This window comes from Macrobrachium rosenbergii, chromosome 8 (assembly GCF_040412425.1).
Source record: "Macrobrachium rosenbergii isolate ZJJX-2024 chromosome 8, ASM4041242v1, whole genome shotgun sequence".
NCBI lineage: Eukaryota > Metazoa > Arthropoda > Malacostraca > Decapoda > Palaemonidae > Macrobrachium > Macrobrachium rosenbergii.
This window is the reverse complement of record NC_089748.1, coordinates 53,538,598-53,553,774: the sequence shown is the minus strand read 5'-3', so window position 1 is coordinate 53,553,774 and position 15,177 is coordinate 53,538,598. Positions and strand designations below refer to the sequence as shown.

Here is a 15,177-nt window from a genome sequence, read left to right as displayed (position 1 = left end):
TGTAATGGCAAGCGTATCCAAAAATAAATCGAGAAGTTAAGAGGTCATTTTGCTTATAACAAATACATATATGTAATGTAAAAGCGACCTTTGGAATATACGTCTGTGTAAATGTGTATATATATATGATATATATATAATATATGTATATTATATAGTATATATATATATATATATATATATATATATATATATATATATATATATATAATTATATACTTTGCCTACAATTTTAAAAAATTGACAATATAATTTCGGCTGATTTTTTCCACTCCAATTCATTTGTTTACGAAACTACTATAATCTAAAAGTCCCTTGCAGAAAAACATTCAAGTTGGAATTTTATTTTCTTTATGATCATAATGCATTAAAAACAAATAAATTGAAGATAATTCATGAAAGTCATCAAACGATTAAAGAAATGTAAGAAAATGAAGCACTTCAATGCAATGAACTTCAATGATCTTCAAGAATGAATTTTGTTTATTTCACATAAATTAAAGAAAAAACAAACGAATGAAAGCAATAAGGATTAAACATCCACACAAGAAAACAGACAGTAATACTGAATTTCAAGATAAATGTAAAAAAATATATATATATATATATCTAAGTGGTGACTGTGTCCTCAGAAATCACGACCATAAATTTTGAGGCCAAAATAGAAAAAGAAATAAAACAAAATAAATGAATAATAATAACAAAATAGGAATAAATAAAAATAAAAAATAAAATAAAAAATAAATAAAATAAATAAATAAATAAAAAATAAATAAAAACAAAATTAAATAAATAAAAAAATAGTCATTAAATAAATAACTAAATAAATAAAAATGGAGAAATAAAAATAAAAAATAAATAAAAATTAAATAAAAATAAATAAAGAAATAAAAATAAATAAATTTCTTCCTTCTTAAATAAAAATAAATTTTTAAAATAAATCTTTCCCCATAAGTAAATAAAGATAAATAAATAAATAAATAAAAATAAATATTCTAAAAATCAAAATAAATAAATAAATAAAAATAAATATTAAAATAAATAAATAAAAATTGTTTAAATTGTTAAAAATAAATAAATAAAAACAAATAAATAAATAAAATGTAAACGAAATAAAAATAAATAAATATTAATATTAAATAAATATTTGGAATAAATAATTCAATAAAAATAAATTATAAAGGTATTTAAATAAATTAAAAGCCCGAAATAAAAACGATAAAGCAAAAATTAAATTATAAATAAATAAATAAAAATAAATAAATTTTAAAAATATTGCTACTTTTAAAATAAATAAATCGTTTGTATAAATAAATAAAAATTAATAAATAAATAAAAATAAATAAATAAATAAAATTCCAGAATAAATAAATAAATAAATAAAATAAAAAAAAAAATAATTTGATAAAAATAAATAGTAAGAATAAATAAAAATAAACAAACAAATGGTTAATAAATAAATAAATAAATAAGTTGTTTGATTATATAAAAATAAATAAATTGTTAGGGAATAAAAATACGTAACGTGGAAATAAAATAAATAAATAAAATAATAAAACAAAAATTGTAAAAATAAATGGAATAAAAAGTAATAAATAATTAAAAAATAAATTAATAAAATAAATAAACCAATAAAAGTAATGTAAAATATTTTAAATAAATAACGTTCAGATAAATAATTAAAAATAAATAAATTAATTAAAATAAATAAGCCGCGCAACGTAAATAAATAAATAAATAAAAAATAAATAAAAAAAAATAAATAAATAAAAAAATAAATAAAATAAATAAATAAATAAATAAAAAATCGATAAATAAATAATTAATAAATAAAAATAAATCCTTAAAAATAAATAAATAAATAAAAATAAATAAATATAAATAAATAAATAAAAAAGATAAAAATAAAAAGATAAAAAAAAATTCGTATATAAAATTCATAAATAAATAGCATTTAGAAAGTAATAAAATGTAAAAATAAATAAATAAAAAATAAATAATGCCTAAATAAAATAAATAAAACAATAAATAAAAAATAAATAATTAAAAATAAATAAATAAATAAAAAAATAAAAAAATGAAAAATGCTGTAACTAAAATAAATAATTAAAAAATAAATAAATTAACTAATAAATGAATTAAAATAAATAAATAAAAAAATAAATAAATAAAAATATCAGAGGACCACAAAAATCTAAAATAAATAAATAAATAAATAAATAAATGTTGCTTCTTAAAATAGCCATAAAAGAATAAAAAGGTAAAAAATGGGAAATAAATAAATAAATAAAAATATCTAAAGACTAAAAGTTATCTCTCTAAAAATAAAAATAAATAATCTCTAAATACTTATTAAACAAATAGTTCCTAGAATAAATAAAAATAAAAAATAAATAAATAAATAAATAAAATAAATAAATAAATAAAATAAATAAATAATTAGAAATAAAAATAAATAAATAAAAATAAATAAATAAAAATAATGTGGTTAAAATAAATAAATAGTGTAAATAAAAAATAAATAAATAAAAATCAAAAAATTCTTAAATGATTTTTCTACTAAAATTGTTTAAATAAAATGAGTAAATATGTACAAATGTAAATCTAAACAAATTATTATTAAAAAATTAAGAAATAAATATTTTCCTTAAATTGAAATAAATCCTCAAAATTCATCATAATTTGTCGGAATAATGCATTAAATAAATAACGACAAATAAAAGTACCTTATGACTAATCACCTGTTGCTTCAGTTTGTTATTTCAATAAATATGTAAATAAATTTTCTATAAAATAAATTATTATCTGTTTTTTTTAAAATAAATAAATAAGTCTTGATAAAAATTTCTCAGTTTTTTATCTAATTTGTCAAAAAATAAATAAATAAATTTAAATATCTTATTAAATAAATAAAAATAAATAAATAAATAAAATAAATCTCTAAATAAATAAAAATAAATAAATAAATCTCTCTCTCTAAAATAAAAAATACATTATAAAACAAATGCGTCCCACTAAAAATAAATAAAATAAAAATAAATTAACATGACAAAATACGAAATCGAATAACCTAAATAAAAATAAATAAAGTAAATAAATAAATAAAAATGGTTTTTCCTCGGAGACAAAAGCCTCCTTTTTTCCCAGTATCTTTCCATAATTTGTCTTTTGTCTCCAGAAGGAACTACAACATTCCTCATTTTTTTTTTTTTTTTTTGGTGCGTGGGGTGGGGCAGAAGCGTGGCGTTGAGGATTGTTTTACCTTATTCGTAATATTCTACATCATTGCTATTTATACATCTGTGAGCTTACTTTCGCGTTTGCACCTTACAGAATCTGTCATTATCTTACTCTTTTTTTTTTTAAATTATACTTAACCATAAATTCTGCTGCTTTTGGCTTCAGTCTCTTTCCCCCCACCGTCGAACTATGGAATTTACAATCTTCTGTTTATTTTTCCATTAATCCCACGCAATTCGTGTCAAAATTTGTATATTACAGAATACCGAAGTTGACGTTCAGGTAAATATGCATTCACGAAAATATGTAAATATAAACAGACAGAGACACAGGTTATTTTAGTTGAATTCTATAAGCAATCCTACATCAACCAAATTCAAAATTTTGCTTTTCCAATTCATATCTTCAATAACGCTTTAGAAGGCAAGGGCATCATCTGCATAAGACTACCACTCAGATATTAAACGCTAAAAATATATCCTAAATAAACCAAAACATTTACTATAAATTAACAGAGCAACGACTCTAAGATTTTCCCCAGCCGGAAGGAGGACCGTTGCCAGTGGATGAGAAGCATCAATTGACTTCTGAGAAGGATGAATGTTTATCTTGACGATATCACGACTTATTTTTCTGTCTCCGAGTTTGAGGAACAAGTGTACATAGCTCCGTCCTGAGTTAGCGTTTAATCCCTTTAATTGCGTTACGGATATGAAACGTTAATGGAGTCAGGAAAAAATGAAAAAGTGTAATTAAAAAAATATGGTCTTCAGATGATTTTTTGCTTTTTTCTTGTTTCTTATTCCAAGTATACGTTTTTTTTTCTTTAACTTTACTATGTCACTTTCCCGTTGAAGTCTTTAGTATTTAAGGCTTTCACTTTACGCGGCTAAGTTGCTGATAATAATAATAAAATAATAACAATAATAACAATAATAATAATAATAATAATAATAATAATAATAATAATAATTACTTAATTAATTAATTAATTAATGCTACTTTCGAATTACTGAAACAGTTTTAAAGACTCCACGATCATATTTTTCATAGATATTCATAAATAAAAATCTACCGTGGGTCCGGCAATTTTCAGAAGAATTAGTACGATTTACACTGACGATGTCCATAATAATTAAACTACTGGACAATGAAAATCTAAGCTACGTGGACGAGTCTCTCTCTCTCTCTCTCTCTCTCTCTCTCTCTCTCTCTCTCTCTCTCTCTCTCTCTCTCTCTCTCTCGTGATTCACACTTTAAAACTTTCGATAGTCCGTCGAGTGCCCTTGTGATTTATGAAACCCTCGACTAACTTCCGTATTTCTCTTGATGATATAATTCTTCTTCACGTAAGAGATACGTTTGTAAGCAGCAAAAGAATGAGGTCTATAAATATCTTGATAAGTGTCCTTACTCTTTACTCTTTTTTCTTACAATAATTCACCTCCCTGAGTTTGGCCGCCAAAACGTGACAAGAGAAATTCTTACATACCAACATAATGACCTACATTTGTATAAGAACTGTTTTTCTTTAAAGTCTAATTCTTAACTAATGCATACAATTCTCCTTATATTTTAGTTCGTCGCTTTCAATGGAGACCTGTAATGGCGTTTTATGCCCTTGATACATTTTACATTTTCACACGCTGATACGTATCAAGAATGTACCCGAATGGCTCCGTTTCCCTTAGGCTTGTCTACAACGTTATGTGATCGAAAAGACCTAAACATGTCGTGACATTATTGAATAACATAAAAAGGGAATGTTCAGAATATCGGTCGAAGTTCATTATGAAACAAATGATGAGACAACATAAGGAAACTCTTGTAAAGAGTTTTTTTTTTTTCTAGATGACGTTCTCTGTTCTGTAAAGGGAGATGATAAAAAAAATAACTACGTATCAGCATCTATACATGGTTCTGTTCAAAAGTACTACTGAAAATTAATTGCAGTTCATAATCAATGCCATTATAATCACTTTAATATTTTTTCGTGTCGCCCACTGACTGCTTGTTTGAGGACTGGCATTCTACTTAAGCCAGATTTGAAGGTCAGGCATTCAATAGATTTGCAATAAACGTCCGGTGAATCAACGTTGCATTTAACTTGATTATCGTCTGGTAAATATCAGTGCAATGCAAGATATACGTTATGAGTATTTTTTTTTAATGGAAATACTAAAAGTTCATAAGGTCAAGGTCATGGATCATGTTTTGGTCACAGGGGTGATGAAAGGTTATAATCAAATGTCACGAGGAGGTATGAATGGTTTTATATTAAGCCATTCAATGGGATAGACTGTGACTAAGCGCGCACGTGCGAGAGAGAGAGAGAGAGAGAGAGAGAGAGAGAGAGAGAGAGAGAGAGAGAGAGGCGCTTAAATTTTCAAAAGAAATCATCGTAAGCTGACAACCTGGCCGAAACCCTTTGTAATAATACTCACTAACGAGAGGGCCGTCTGGTTGATAAGTGATCGCCTTTAGCGATACGCGCTGATAAGTGATAAAGCAAACTCGGTGCTTCTCCTACGCCATCGACTTGTAATTAACTATTTCAAGCCCCAGCCTACGTACATGTACAACGGATCTATAATGAGGAGGAACAAACAGCGACCCACGCTGAAGTAAAAAGTGTTCGCAGGTGCTACAGCTCTCGTTCTCTCTCTCTCTCTCTCTCTCTCTCTCTCTCTCTTAGGCACGTGGGCTTAAATTATTCTTTCCAGGATTGAACAGTTTTCTGTATACAAGTGCATTATTTTTCCTATGTAATAAGAGGTTCACACAATTTGTCAATCTTGCTACGTAAATCTGTTCATTTTTGTCTTCGAAAATAGGAAAACAAACAATGATACATGCAAAGGTTACGAAAACAAACGATATCAAACGATTATATCTCTTAATGCTTCGAAATACAAAGGTCAATTTACCATAATCCATTGCCAAAGCAGGTTTCCCTGTCAACAGAGACAGACAGACAGAGCAAAACATAGTTGGAATCTGGACTGCCAAAGCCGATGATATAAAAAATCCCTCATAAAAATCTCTGTGAAATACAGAACGAGATATTTACTTAACCTTTCTTACATTAAACGTAGGTTATTTAGTAAAAAGAATACCAGCTGAGGATAAATTATGAATATATTAAAAACAGGTTAGCGTGCCAAAGTCCCTCCAGAGAGTCCCCTATCCTCTTCCTTTCAAAACTTTACTGTGATGCGACAAGATCCATCTCTAAGTTATGTGAACTGCTACAAATATTTTTTCGGTTCTACAAAGTATTCTCTTCCAGCCCCTCCCTTCACCCCCTAAAAGATACACACAAACACATACACACAAAAACACTACTGTATTTAAGCCAGGATGTGGGTGAGTCTAGATAAAACCATATTTCACTTAAATCGATCATGACAACCCTGGTAATATCTAAAAAGAAATCTGTCATAAATCGTTCCAAAAAATAAAAATTCAATAAATTACAGAAAAACGTCAAGCACTGGTCTGGATATCTAAAATTAGTGGTCAGCGCCTGAAATAAAATAACATAAATAATTATTATCAAAAATACGTTGACATCTATCACGTAAAATGAATTATAAGTCAAAGGAAAAAAAGATGATCCTTAAAGACATAAGAAAGCCATCCATTATCTAGGAACTGCATATCGACCAAAACTCGATATGCAATCTCTTTCTGTCAAGTAAATAGTGAAAATTACTACATATCTTTTCATGGAAAGTTCAAAAGATTTAAAGGAAGCCCTGATTCAGAGAAGTTCCTTTTCAACTAACGTGCAGCAGCCAAGAGTTAACAGAGTTGATTTGCTCTTGAGTGGAATAGTCCATTACGGTCATTTTTCTCAACTGCCGCAAATTCAGTTGTCAGACATTTTTCACTTTAAAGTGCGCAACACACACACACACACACACACACACACACACACACACACACACACACATATATATATATATATATATATATATATATATATATATATATATATATATATATTATATATATATATAGATTGAGAAAAGTTAGAAATAACGGCCATTCATTTCAATTTTTTGTCTCATGTAAATGGGAAGTCGAAATAAAATTTATCTTTCTGTGTTTTATTCAAATTTAAATATTTTTGAGACAACATTTCATTTCTCTTCTCTCTCTCTCTCTCTCTCTCTCTCACCAAAAATTCCTTTATGTTTAGGTATGCAGGTGTATTACACATGTGTACACAATCAACATGTGGCCCATGTTGATATAAATAGTATATATATATATATATATATATATATATATATATATATATATATATATATATATATATATATATATGTATATATATATATATATATATATATATATATATATATATATATATATATATATATATATATATGTATAAATATGTTTGGTACATATAAACATATATTCTCTGCCCTACTGTTCCATATTTTCTCCAGTCTCCAGAGGGTGTTTACATTTAAAGTCTCAGCAGCTCTTATAAAGGATGTGTTACCCTTTCCAGATTTCTTGTTTGTTTCTTCCCCACCATTTAAAGTGAATACTTTTCTACTGATAAATCTATATACACAAGCATTATATATATATATATATATATATTATAGCATTATATATATATATATATATATATATATATTGTATATATATATATATATATATATAAATATATATATATATATATACTGCCCATATGTATGTACTTAACGACCAAGTCCACAATAGTGGAATGCAACAGATACAGAGATGGAATGAGGATTGAAAATAAAATATATTTAATACAAACTTTTAGGAAAGAAATGACCACTGAGCCTCTTACATACACACAAAAATCAACCACACTGAAAACATCGAATAACAAACACACTTACACCAAATTAAGATAGACTATGCAATTACACTTTTAAAGAGAGGGCCCTGAAAGTATTACTGAAAAAGTCAGAATAACCCCGTTACATACTAAATATTTATTAAAAAAATAAATTCAAGTGAGCTTCCGCAGACTGAAGAAGTATTTTGTCGCAAGACAAATGCGGACACAGTCGTCCGACAGGTAATCACACCTACCAGTTGGCAAAGAGGTCCCTTGGCAAAATAACTGGAACCATGGGCGCAGACTGAAGAGTAAATCACTTAACGTCGCAAGAATCAACGGACACGGCCATCCGACAGGTAATCACACCTACCAGTTGGCAGAGAGGTCCCCTTGGCAAAATAACTGGAACCAAGGGCGCAGACTGAGAATAATCAATTGTCAAAGGAGGCCTGGAACTGGAGAAAGGCAGGTCATAATCCCTCTCCCACCAGGTCCAGCTGACTTCAGTGGAGAGACAGCCGAATACATCTCGAGAAGCAACAAATGAAAAATAAACAAGCTCATTGTACTAAAACTATACAACAAGTCAGAAATGTTGGGGAGGAGGAAGGATCAATTCCAAAAGAACATTTGACTTATTCAAAACAAATTAATTTATGTTAAATTTAACACATACTGGGGGATATTATATATATATATATATATATATATATTTTTTATATAAATATTATTTTTACTTATATTTACATATATGTATATATATGTATATAATATATTATATATGTATATATATATATATATATATATATATATATATATATTATGTATATATGTATATATATTGAATATAATATATATATATATATATATTATATATATATATATATATATATATATATATATATTTATATATACTGTTGCATATAATCGTTTATAAAACTTCAGCATAAAGTATTTTGGGAAATCATGAAGGAAAAATTTCCAGGTGTTGCGTTAATGAATCAAATCCCCCTTTCGGAGTTTCCCCTGATTTATCGTCCCCCGGCAACAGTGTGGCCTGGAACTTCGGGCTCTCAGGGTCTCTCCCCCACCAGGAGCGCTTGTTGCTCCCATCGGGCTGCAATGGATGTATTGCTCAGTCTTTGTTGGAGAGGAAGGAAAAAAAAAAACATTTGCAGAAACTGGAAGGAATGGGGGGGAACACGATTACAGGTATACGAGGGTTTGTATATATATACAATATGTATATAAATATATATATATGGTTATATATATATATACATATATATATATATATATATATATATATATATATATATATATATATATATATATATATCTGACGAAATTAAATTATCAGGAGATAACATAGTATGTGTGTGATATACATATATATACATATATATATACTGTATATATACATATATGTGTGTGTGTGTGTTTAAAAGGGAATGTGCACCTGTGGTTCTCTTTAGAGAGATGTACTATATGTAAGTCTCCTGAGTTGTTGTTTCAGTTCCGTTATCTCTGTACGGTGTATTTTATTCTGAAAGCAATAACACGGAAGACGGCAAGCTAAGCTCCCTTGTAATACCTGTTATTTACCAGCTAAACCAAAAATTAAAGGAATATCGGCATTAGTGAAATTATTTTTATGAACTCATCATTAAATTTTAAAACTTGTTCATTTGGTATCAATTTTTGGGATATTTTCTTTTTAATTATTCTGATACAAATTCACTGTTCTAGTTTTCTGTAAAAGAAAACCATTGTGCCGGCTTTGTCAGTCCGTCCGCACTTTATTCTGTCCTCACTTTTTCTGTCCGCACTTTATCTGTCCGCCCTCAGCTCTTAAAAACTACTGAGGCTAGAGGGCTGCAAATTGGTATGTTGATTTTCCACCCTCCAGTCATCAACCATACCAAATTGCAGCTCTCTAGCCTCAGTAGTTTTGATTTTATTTAAGGTTGAAGTTAGCCATAATAGTGCTTCTGGCAACTATATAGGATAGGCCACCACCGGGTCGTGGTTGAAGTTTCATGGGCCGCGGCTCAACCGGCATTATACCGAGACCATCGAAAGAGATCTACTTTCGGCGGCCTTGATTATGCGCTGTACAGAAAACTCGATTGCGCCGAAGAAACTTCAGCGCATTTTTCACTTGTTAATATCTACGATTACATTCCCCTCAACGTTACTTTTCCATTTTGTTGATTTTCAAGTCGCCTTTAACTATAGGCATATATTTACAGGTACGGGTATCAAAAATATGCCCTTACTTTCAGAAAGTAACCTTTCACTGTGTTTTTCACTTGGCATTTATAATTTTTTTTTTTGTCTCTACATCTTCCCACAGATGCGTTATCTCTTGATGCCCCTTCTACGTCGAGCTCGAAGTGTCGTGCCCCCTGAATACCTTCCCCACACGCCCCTACTCGTCCGAGCCACGCCTTCCCTTCGTCTTCTGCCACGCCCAGACGCCACCACTCTTATTCACACGGTGAGGTTGTCTACTTTTATTTATCTTTGTTTTTTAAGGGGGGGGTTCAGATTTTATCTTTACAAGATCCAAAAAATCACTTAAACAATTTAAGTCAATGCTTGAGGCCTAAGAACTCTGAGGAATACTCTTATCTAAAATTTTGAAGTACTGTAGTTAATTTTGAAATTATATGATGAACTGTTATGTGTTATCATTTTATTTCTGAAACTGTAGGATGAAGTGGTATGTGTTATAATAATTTTATTTCTGAAACTGTAGGGTGAAGTGGTATGTTATAATAATCTTATTTCTGAAACTGTGGGATGAAGTGGTATGTTATAATAATTTTATTTCTGAAACTGTATGATGACGTGGTATGTGTTATAATCATTTTATTTCTGAAACTGTATGATGAGGTGGTATGTGTTCTAATAATTTTATTTCTGAAACTGTATGATGAAGTGGTATGTTATAATAATTTTATTTCTGAAACTGTATGATGAGGTGGTATGTGTTATAATAATTTTATTTCTGAAACTGTATGATGAAGTGGTATGTCATAATAATTTTATTTCTGAAACTGTATGATGAGGGGTATGTGTTATAATCATTTTATTTCTGAAACTGTATGATGAAGTGGTATATTATAAAAATTTTATTTCTGAAACTATGTTGAGGAGGTATGTGTTATAATAATTTTATTTCTGAAACTGTATGATAAAGTGGTATGTTATAATAATTTTATTTCTGAAACTGTATGATGAGGTGGTATGTTATAATAATTTTATTTCTGAAACTTTTGGATGAAGTGGTATGCGCCATAATAATTTTATTTCTTAATTTATGTGATGAAGTGCCGTGTGTAATAATAATTTTATGTCTTTGTCCCTCACATGAAAATAAGAAAAATCTAATCCATTACAATTCAACAAATTTACATTTAAACTTTAAATACACGTCACGAAATCTATACTTAAACTGAGCCTAAATTCACCAGTCACTTTGTTATCCCCCGTTCACAATCTCCTCTTAACATCTTAGGGATCTCACAACAGCTCCTTCCACATACCTTGAAGTGATAAAAGGACCTGGCGACCAGACTGCTTTATCTACCATCTATTGAAAAATTTCACGTAATATATCGAGCGTGACAGGTATTTTGTGAATGTGCTCAGTAAACCTACCAGATGAGGATTTTCACGTCCCAGCTGATGGAAGTCGGGTAAACCATAGGTCTTCCTATACATCAAGATGCCTCCTCGAAATTAAAGCTAAACTGACCAGTAAGAGTGTAATTGGCTAAATCATTAAGGCAGTAGTGTTTTGCGAAATTCTAAGTTTAAGTAGCCTTATATTTTCGATAAATGATATACTAAAGACATTGTTTTTAAGGATCACAAACTTCTCTCTTTCTTGAGGACAGATAGACATCTGAGCTGGATCCCCTTTCTACACTATTCTCATAGAATTAGCAACGTACTTTCCTTTTGATCTTTGCCGCCGTTGCACCGAATGCTTAATTCTTGCACTACGTGAAAATATGCACTTGTTTCCATCCTTCACCAAACGAAATAAGTTCTTTAATCTTTCAAGCTAGCGACCTAATAATGCCTTCTATTATAGCCGAGAAATCTGAATTTTTACTTTATAATATTTTCAAAGACCCTGAACCCAACTCGATTCTCTTTCATCAACGATTTGGTCTCTTGTAGGAAAACTCCACTAGCGACGTTTTTTCTGTATTGCTACTGTTTTCTGTGTTGCTAATGTTCAGTCATGTTCCCTGGGGACTTCAAAAACTCCTCCGACATCACTCTTGCCCTATTATCCTCATTTCCCTCGTATGGTTTACTAATCTCTTCGAACTCAATTCAAACTTTTTATCCGCCCTTTGCTACGTTTGCGAATTGCTTCTCAGGGGTTCGCTCTCTCGCCGACAATTTTCCTTCTTGTATTATTTAAAAATTCCCATTCCCTATGCTTCCCAATCTCGTGTTGATTTGTTTTTCGTTCAGCGTCTCTCATCCAGACGGCATTCATATAATATGACAATCCAATAGCTGAGTCATATTCGATACCCCCCAACCACAATTCCTCCCTATTTCTCTGTCTACCTATTCATCCAGTTCTTTGATATTTTCTGTCATACCTATTTCTCTGTCTACCCATTCATCCAGTTCTTTGGCATTTTCTGTCATACCTATTTCTCTGTCTACCCATTCACCCAGTTGTTTGACATTTTCTATCCTACCTATTTCTCTGTCTACCCATTCATCCAGTTCTTTGACATTTTCTATCATACCTATTTCTCCCTCTACCTGTTCATCCAGTTCTTTGGCATTAGAACCTATTTCTTTGTCTACCCATTCACCCAGTTCTTTGACATTTTCTACCCTACCTATTTCTCTGTCTATCCATTCATCCAGTTCTTTGACATTTTCTATGAAAATTCGAATCAATCTCTTTACTTCCTTCAAATGGATGGCCATACCATCGAATTGTAAGCTTTAGATTTTGAAATAAAATAGCGTACCTCTTCGAAATACTTATAATTAATAATGAATATAAGGAAAACTGGGGATCAGAACAACTAACTTCGCTACTCATAGAGAGAGAGAGAGAGAGAGAGAGAGAGAGAGAGAGAGAGAGAGAGAGAGAGAGAGAGGAGAGAGAGGGGCGGGGAAGGGGGAACAACAGGCAATGATACGGGAACAAAATCAGCGAAGCGACAACGGACAATGTCAGGGTAATACGAGATCATAAAGATTAACACAAAGAGAAAACACTCAAAAAACAAGGGAGGGAATTAGAAAAGCTATAGAAAATAAATGAAGCAATTTAGTAAGTAACAATAAGAGACCATTTGCAAGGATAGACATTGCAGCTTCAATGAAAAGAAGAAATAATTCACGACGACAGATTCTAGCAATGATGAGAAAGTATACAGAAATAAAGACCTATATATTAGTGAGTAAATAGTGATGAAAGAATTTTCAGGGGAACTGAGTTAAAAAGACATATTGTTAAATATAATCTTTATGCTAAAAATACTTTTAAAAACTATGTATTGGTAATAAGTATAATGACCAAGTAAAAAAAAAAAAACATTGAAACGAATGCAGATGCTTATTTTACATACTACGGTAGCGAAGAAGGCTTGAAAAAAGAAGGAATAATGAAAAGAAAAAAATAAACTTCACTTACACCTTTAAATCACCAGTATTTCGTAGGCAATTAACATAGAACTTGAATAAATAACAAGGCAGTAAAATCAAGCTAATGGGAGCAAGCGCTTTCAAATAAAAATATAAAAGGTTAGTATCTAATTTATGGACATTTAAAACACTATAAAAAGACAGCCAGACAAATGAAAATTTTGTATAAATTACAGCAAATGTACCGAAAACGAAAAACAAAATAGCCCAACAGTAAAAGAAAAACCGAGAGAGAACTGTTCTTTAAGCATGGCCCTAAATAAAAGCTAATGAGGCATCCGGAAAGAATGATTTATCGCCGTTTCCGATTCCTTGATTTAGTTCCCGATCCCCGAGAGTTTCGCTTTAGAATTCCCGCGAGCTCTCATTTACTCGTCGAAATTTTGCTTGTGTGTGGAGCGAACAACAATACCGGGACAAATAAATTTCATTCGTGGATATCGCTTGCAGTCTAGTTCCTCCTGTAATGAATCGCATTTAGTTAATGTGAGGCCAGCCAATGGGAATGAAATAATTTGAATCATGTCCTGTGATTGCGTTCAAAATTACTCTTACAAATCATATGAATGGCGGGCATTAGCTTTATAGGGCATCATTGGCAAGGTAACAGAATTATACGGTAGGCGTACATTAATGACTCACATCGTTGTCAGCAATAATGGCACGCTCTCATTTTAAGCTAATTGTTATATCAGTGTCAGGTGCTTACGTCTTCCGCCTGGTGGCTTTGTTTGTTTTGTTGTTTTTTACCTTTTTCCTGGCAGACTTTTCCTCTTGGCTTGTCTTTTCCTCTTTTTTCGCTTTACATCACATCTTTATTTGCCTTTCATACAAGTTTCTTTAAAATAATCTTTTCCTTCGTAGGTTCTATGTCCCCTTATGGAGTCTGATTGTATTCTGTATCCTTAAATAACAATTTTAAATCCCACAAAAACCTTACATTACTTACACAGAAGGTTCAAAAATAAAACTTGAATAACTCAGATATTTCGACAGAAGTAATTAACCTTTCCTATGATGCTGAACAATAAACCGGAAAAATAAACATTGTGTAGCAAATTTTCAGAATAAGTTTCAAAATTTTGCAGAAATAAAAAAAAAACTTTATATTACCTTAAATACTGATAAGAAAAATAAGTTGCACCAAAATTTTGCAAAAATAAAAAAGTTATATTACCTTAAATACTCATAATTAAAATAAGTTGCACCAAAGAACTGTCAACAAAATCAATGTACCTCTAATAATAACAGATTTATTAACGATTCCATGAAGCAAAATATGTTTGCTCTTGGCATCTTTAATTTACTGAAAGGCTCTTAAGATAAATTAGTATATAGCAAAGTAAAACCATTCATTCTCTTTGGACAACATGTAAAAAGTGCTCTTTAAACTGAAGCCTCTTAGA

The 15,177-nt window shown here is 29.8% G+C and overlaps 2 protein-coding genes across 3 annotated transcripts in view; one reads left to right on the top strand and one right to left on the bottom strand.

The window, feature by feature from the left end:
* Positions 1-15,177, bottom strand: part of Task6 (TWIK-related acid-sensitive K[+] channel 6) — a 739,267-nt gene that overhangs the window by 426,588 nt on the left and 297,502 nt on the right. The gene's annotated exons all lie outside the window — the stretch shown is intronic.
* Positions 1-15,177, top strand: part of LOC136840867 (uncharacterized) — a 345,410-nt gene that overhangs the window by 303,915 nt on the left and 26,318 nt on the right. Inside the window, 1 exon segment of the mRNA XM_067107819.1 lies at positions 10,431-10,574. Within this exon segment, the coding sequence (XP_066963920.1) occupies positions 10,431-10,574 (144 nt within the window).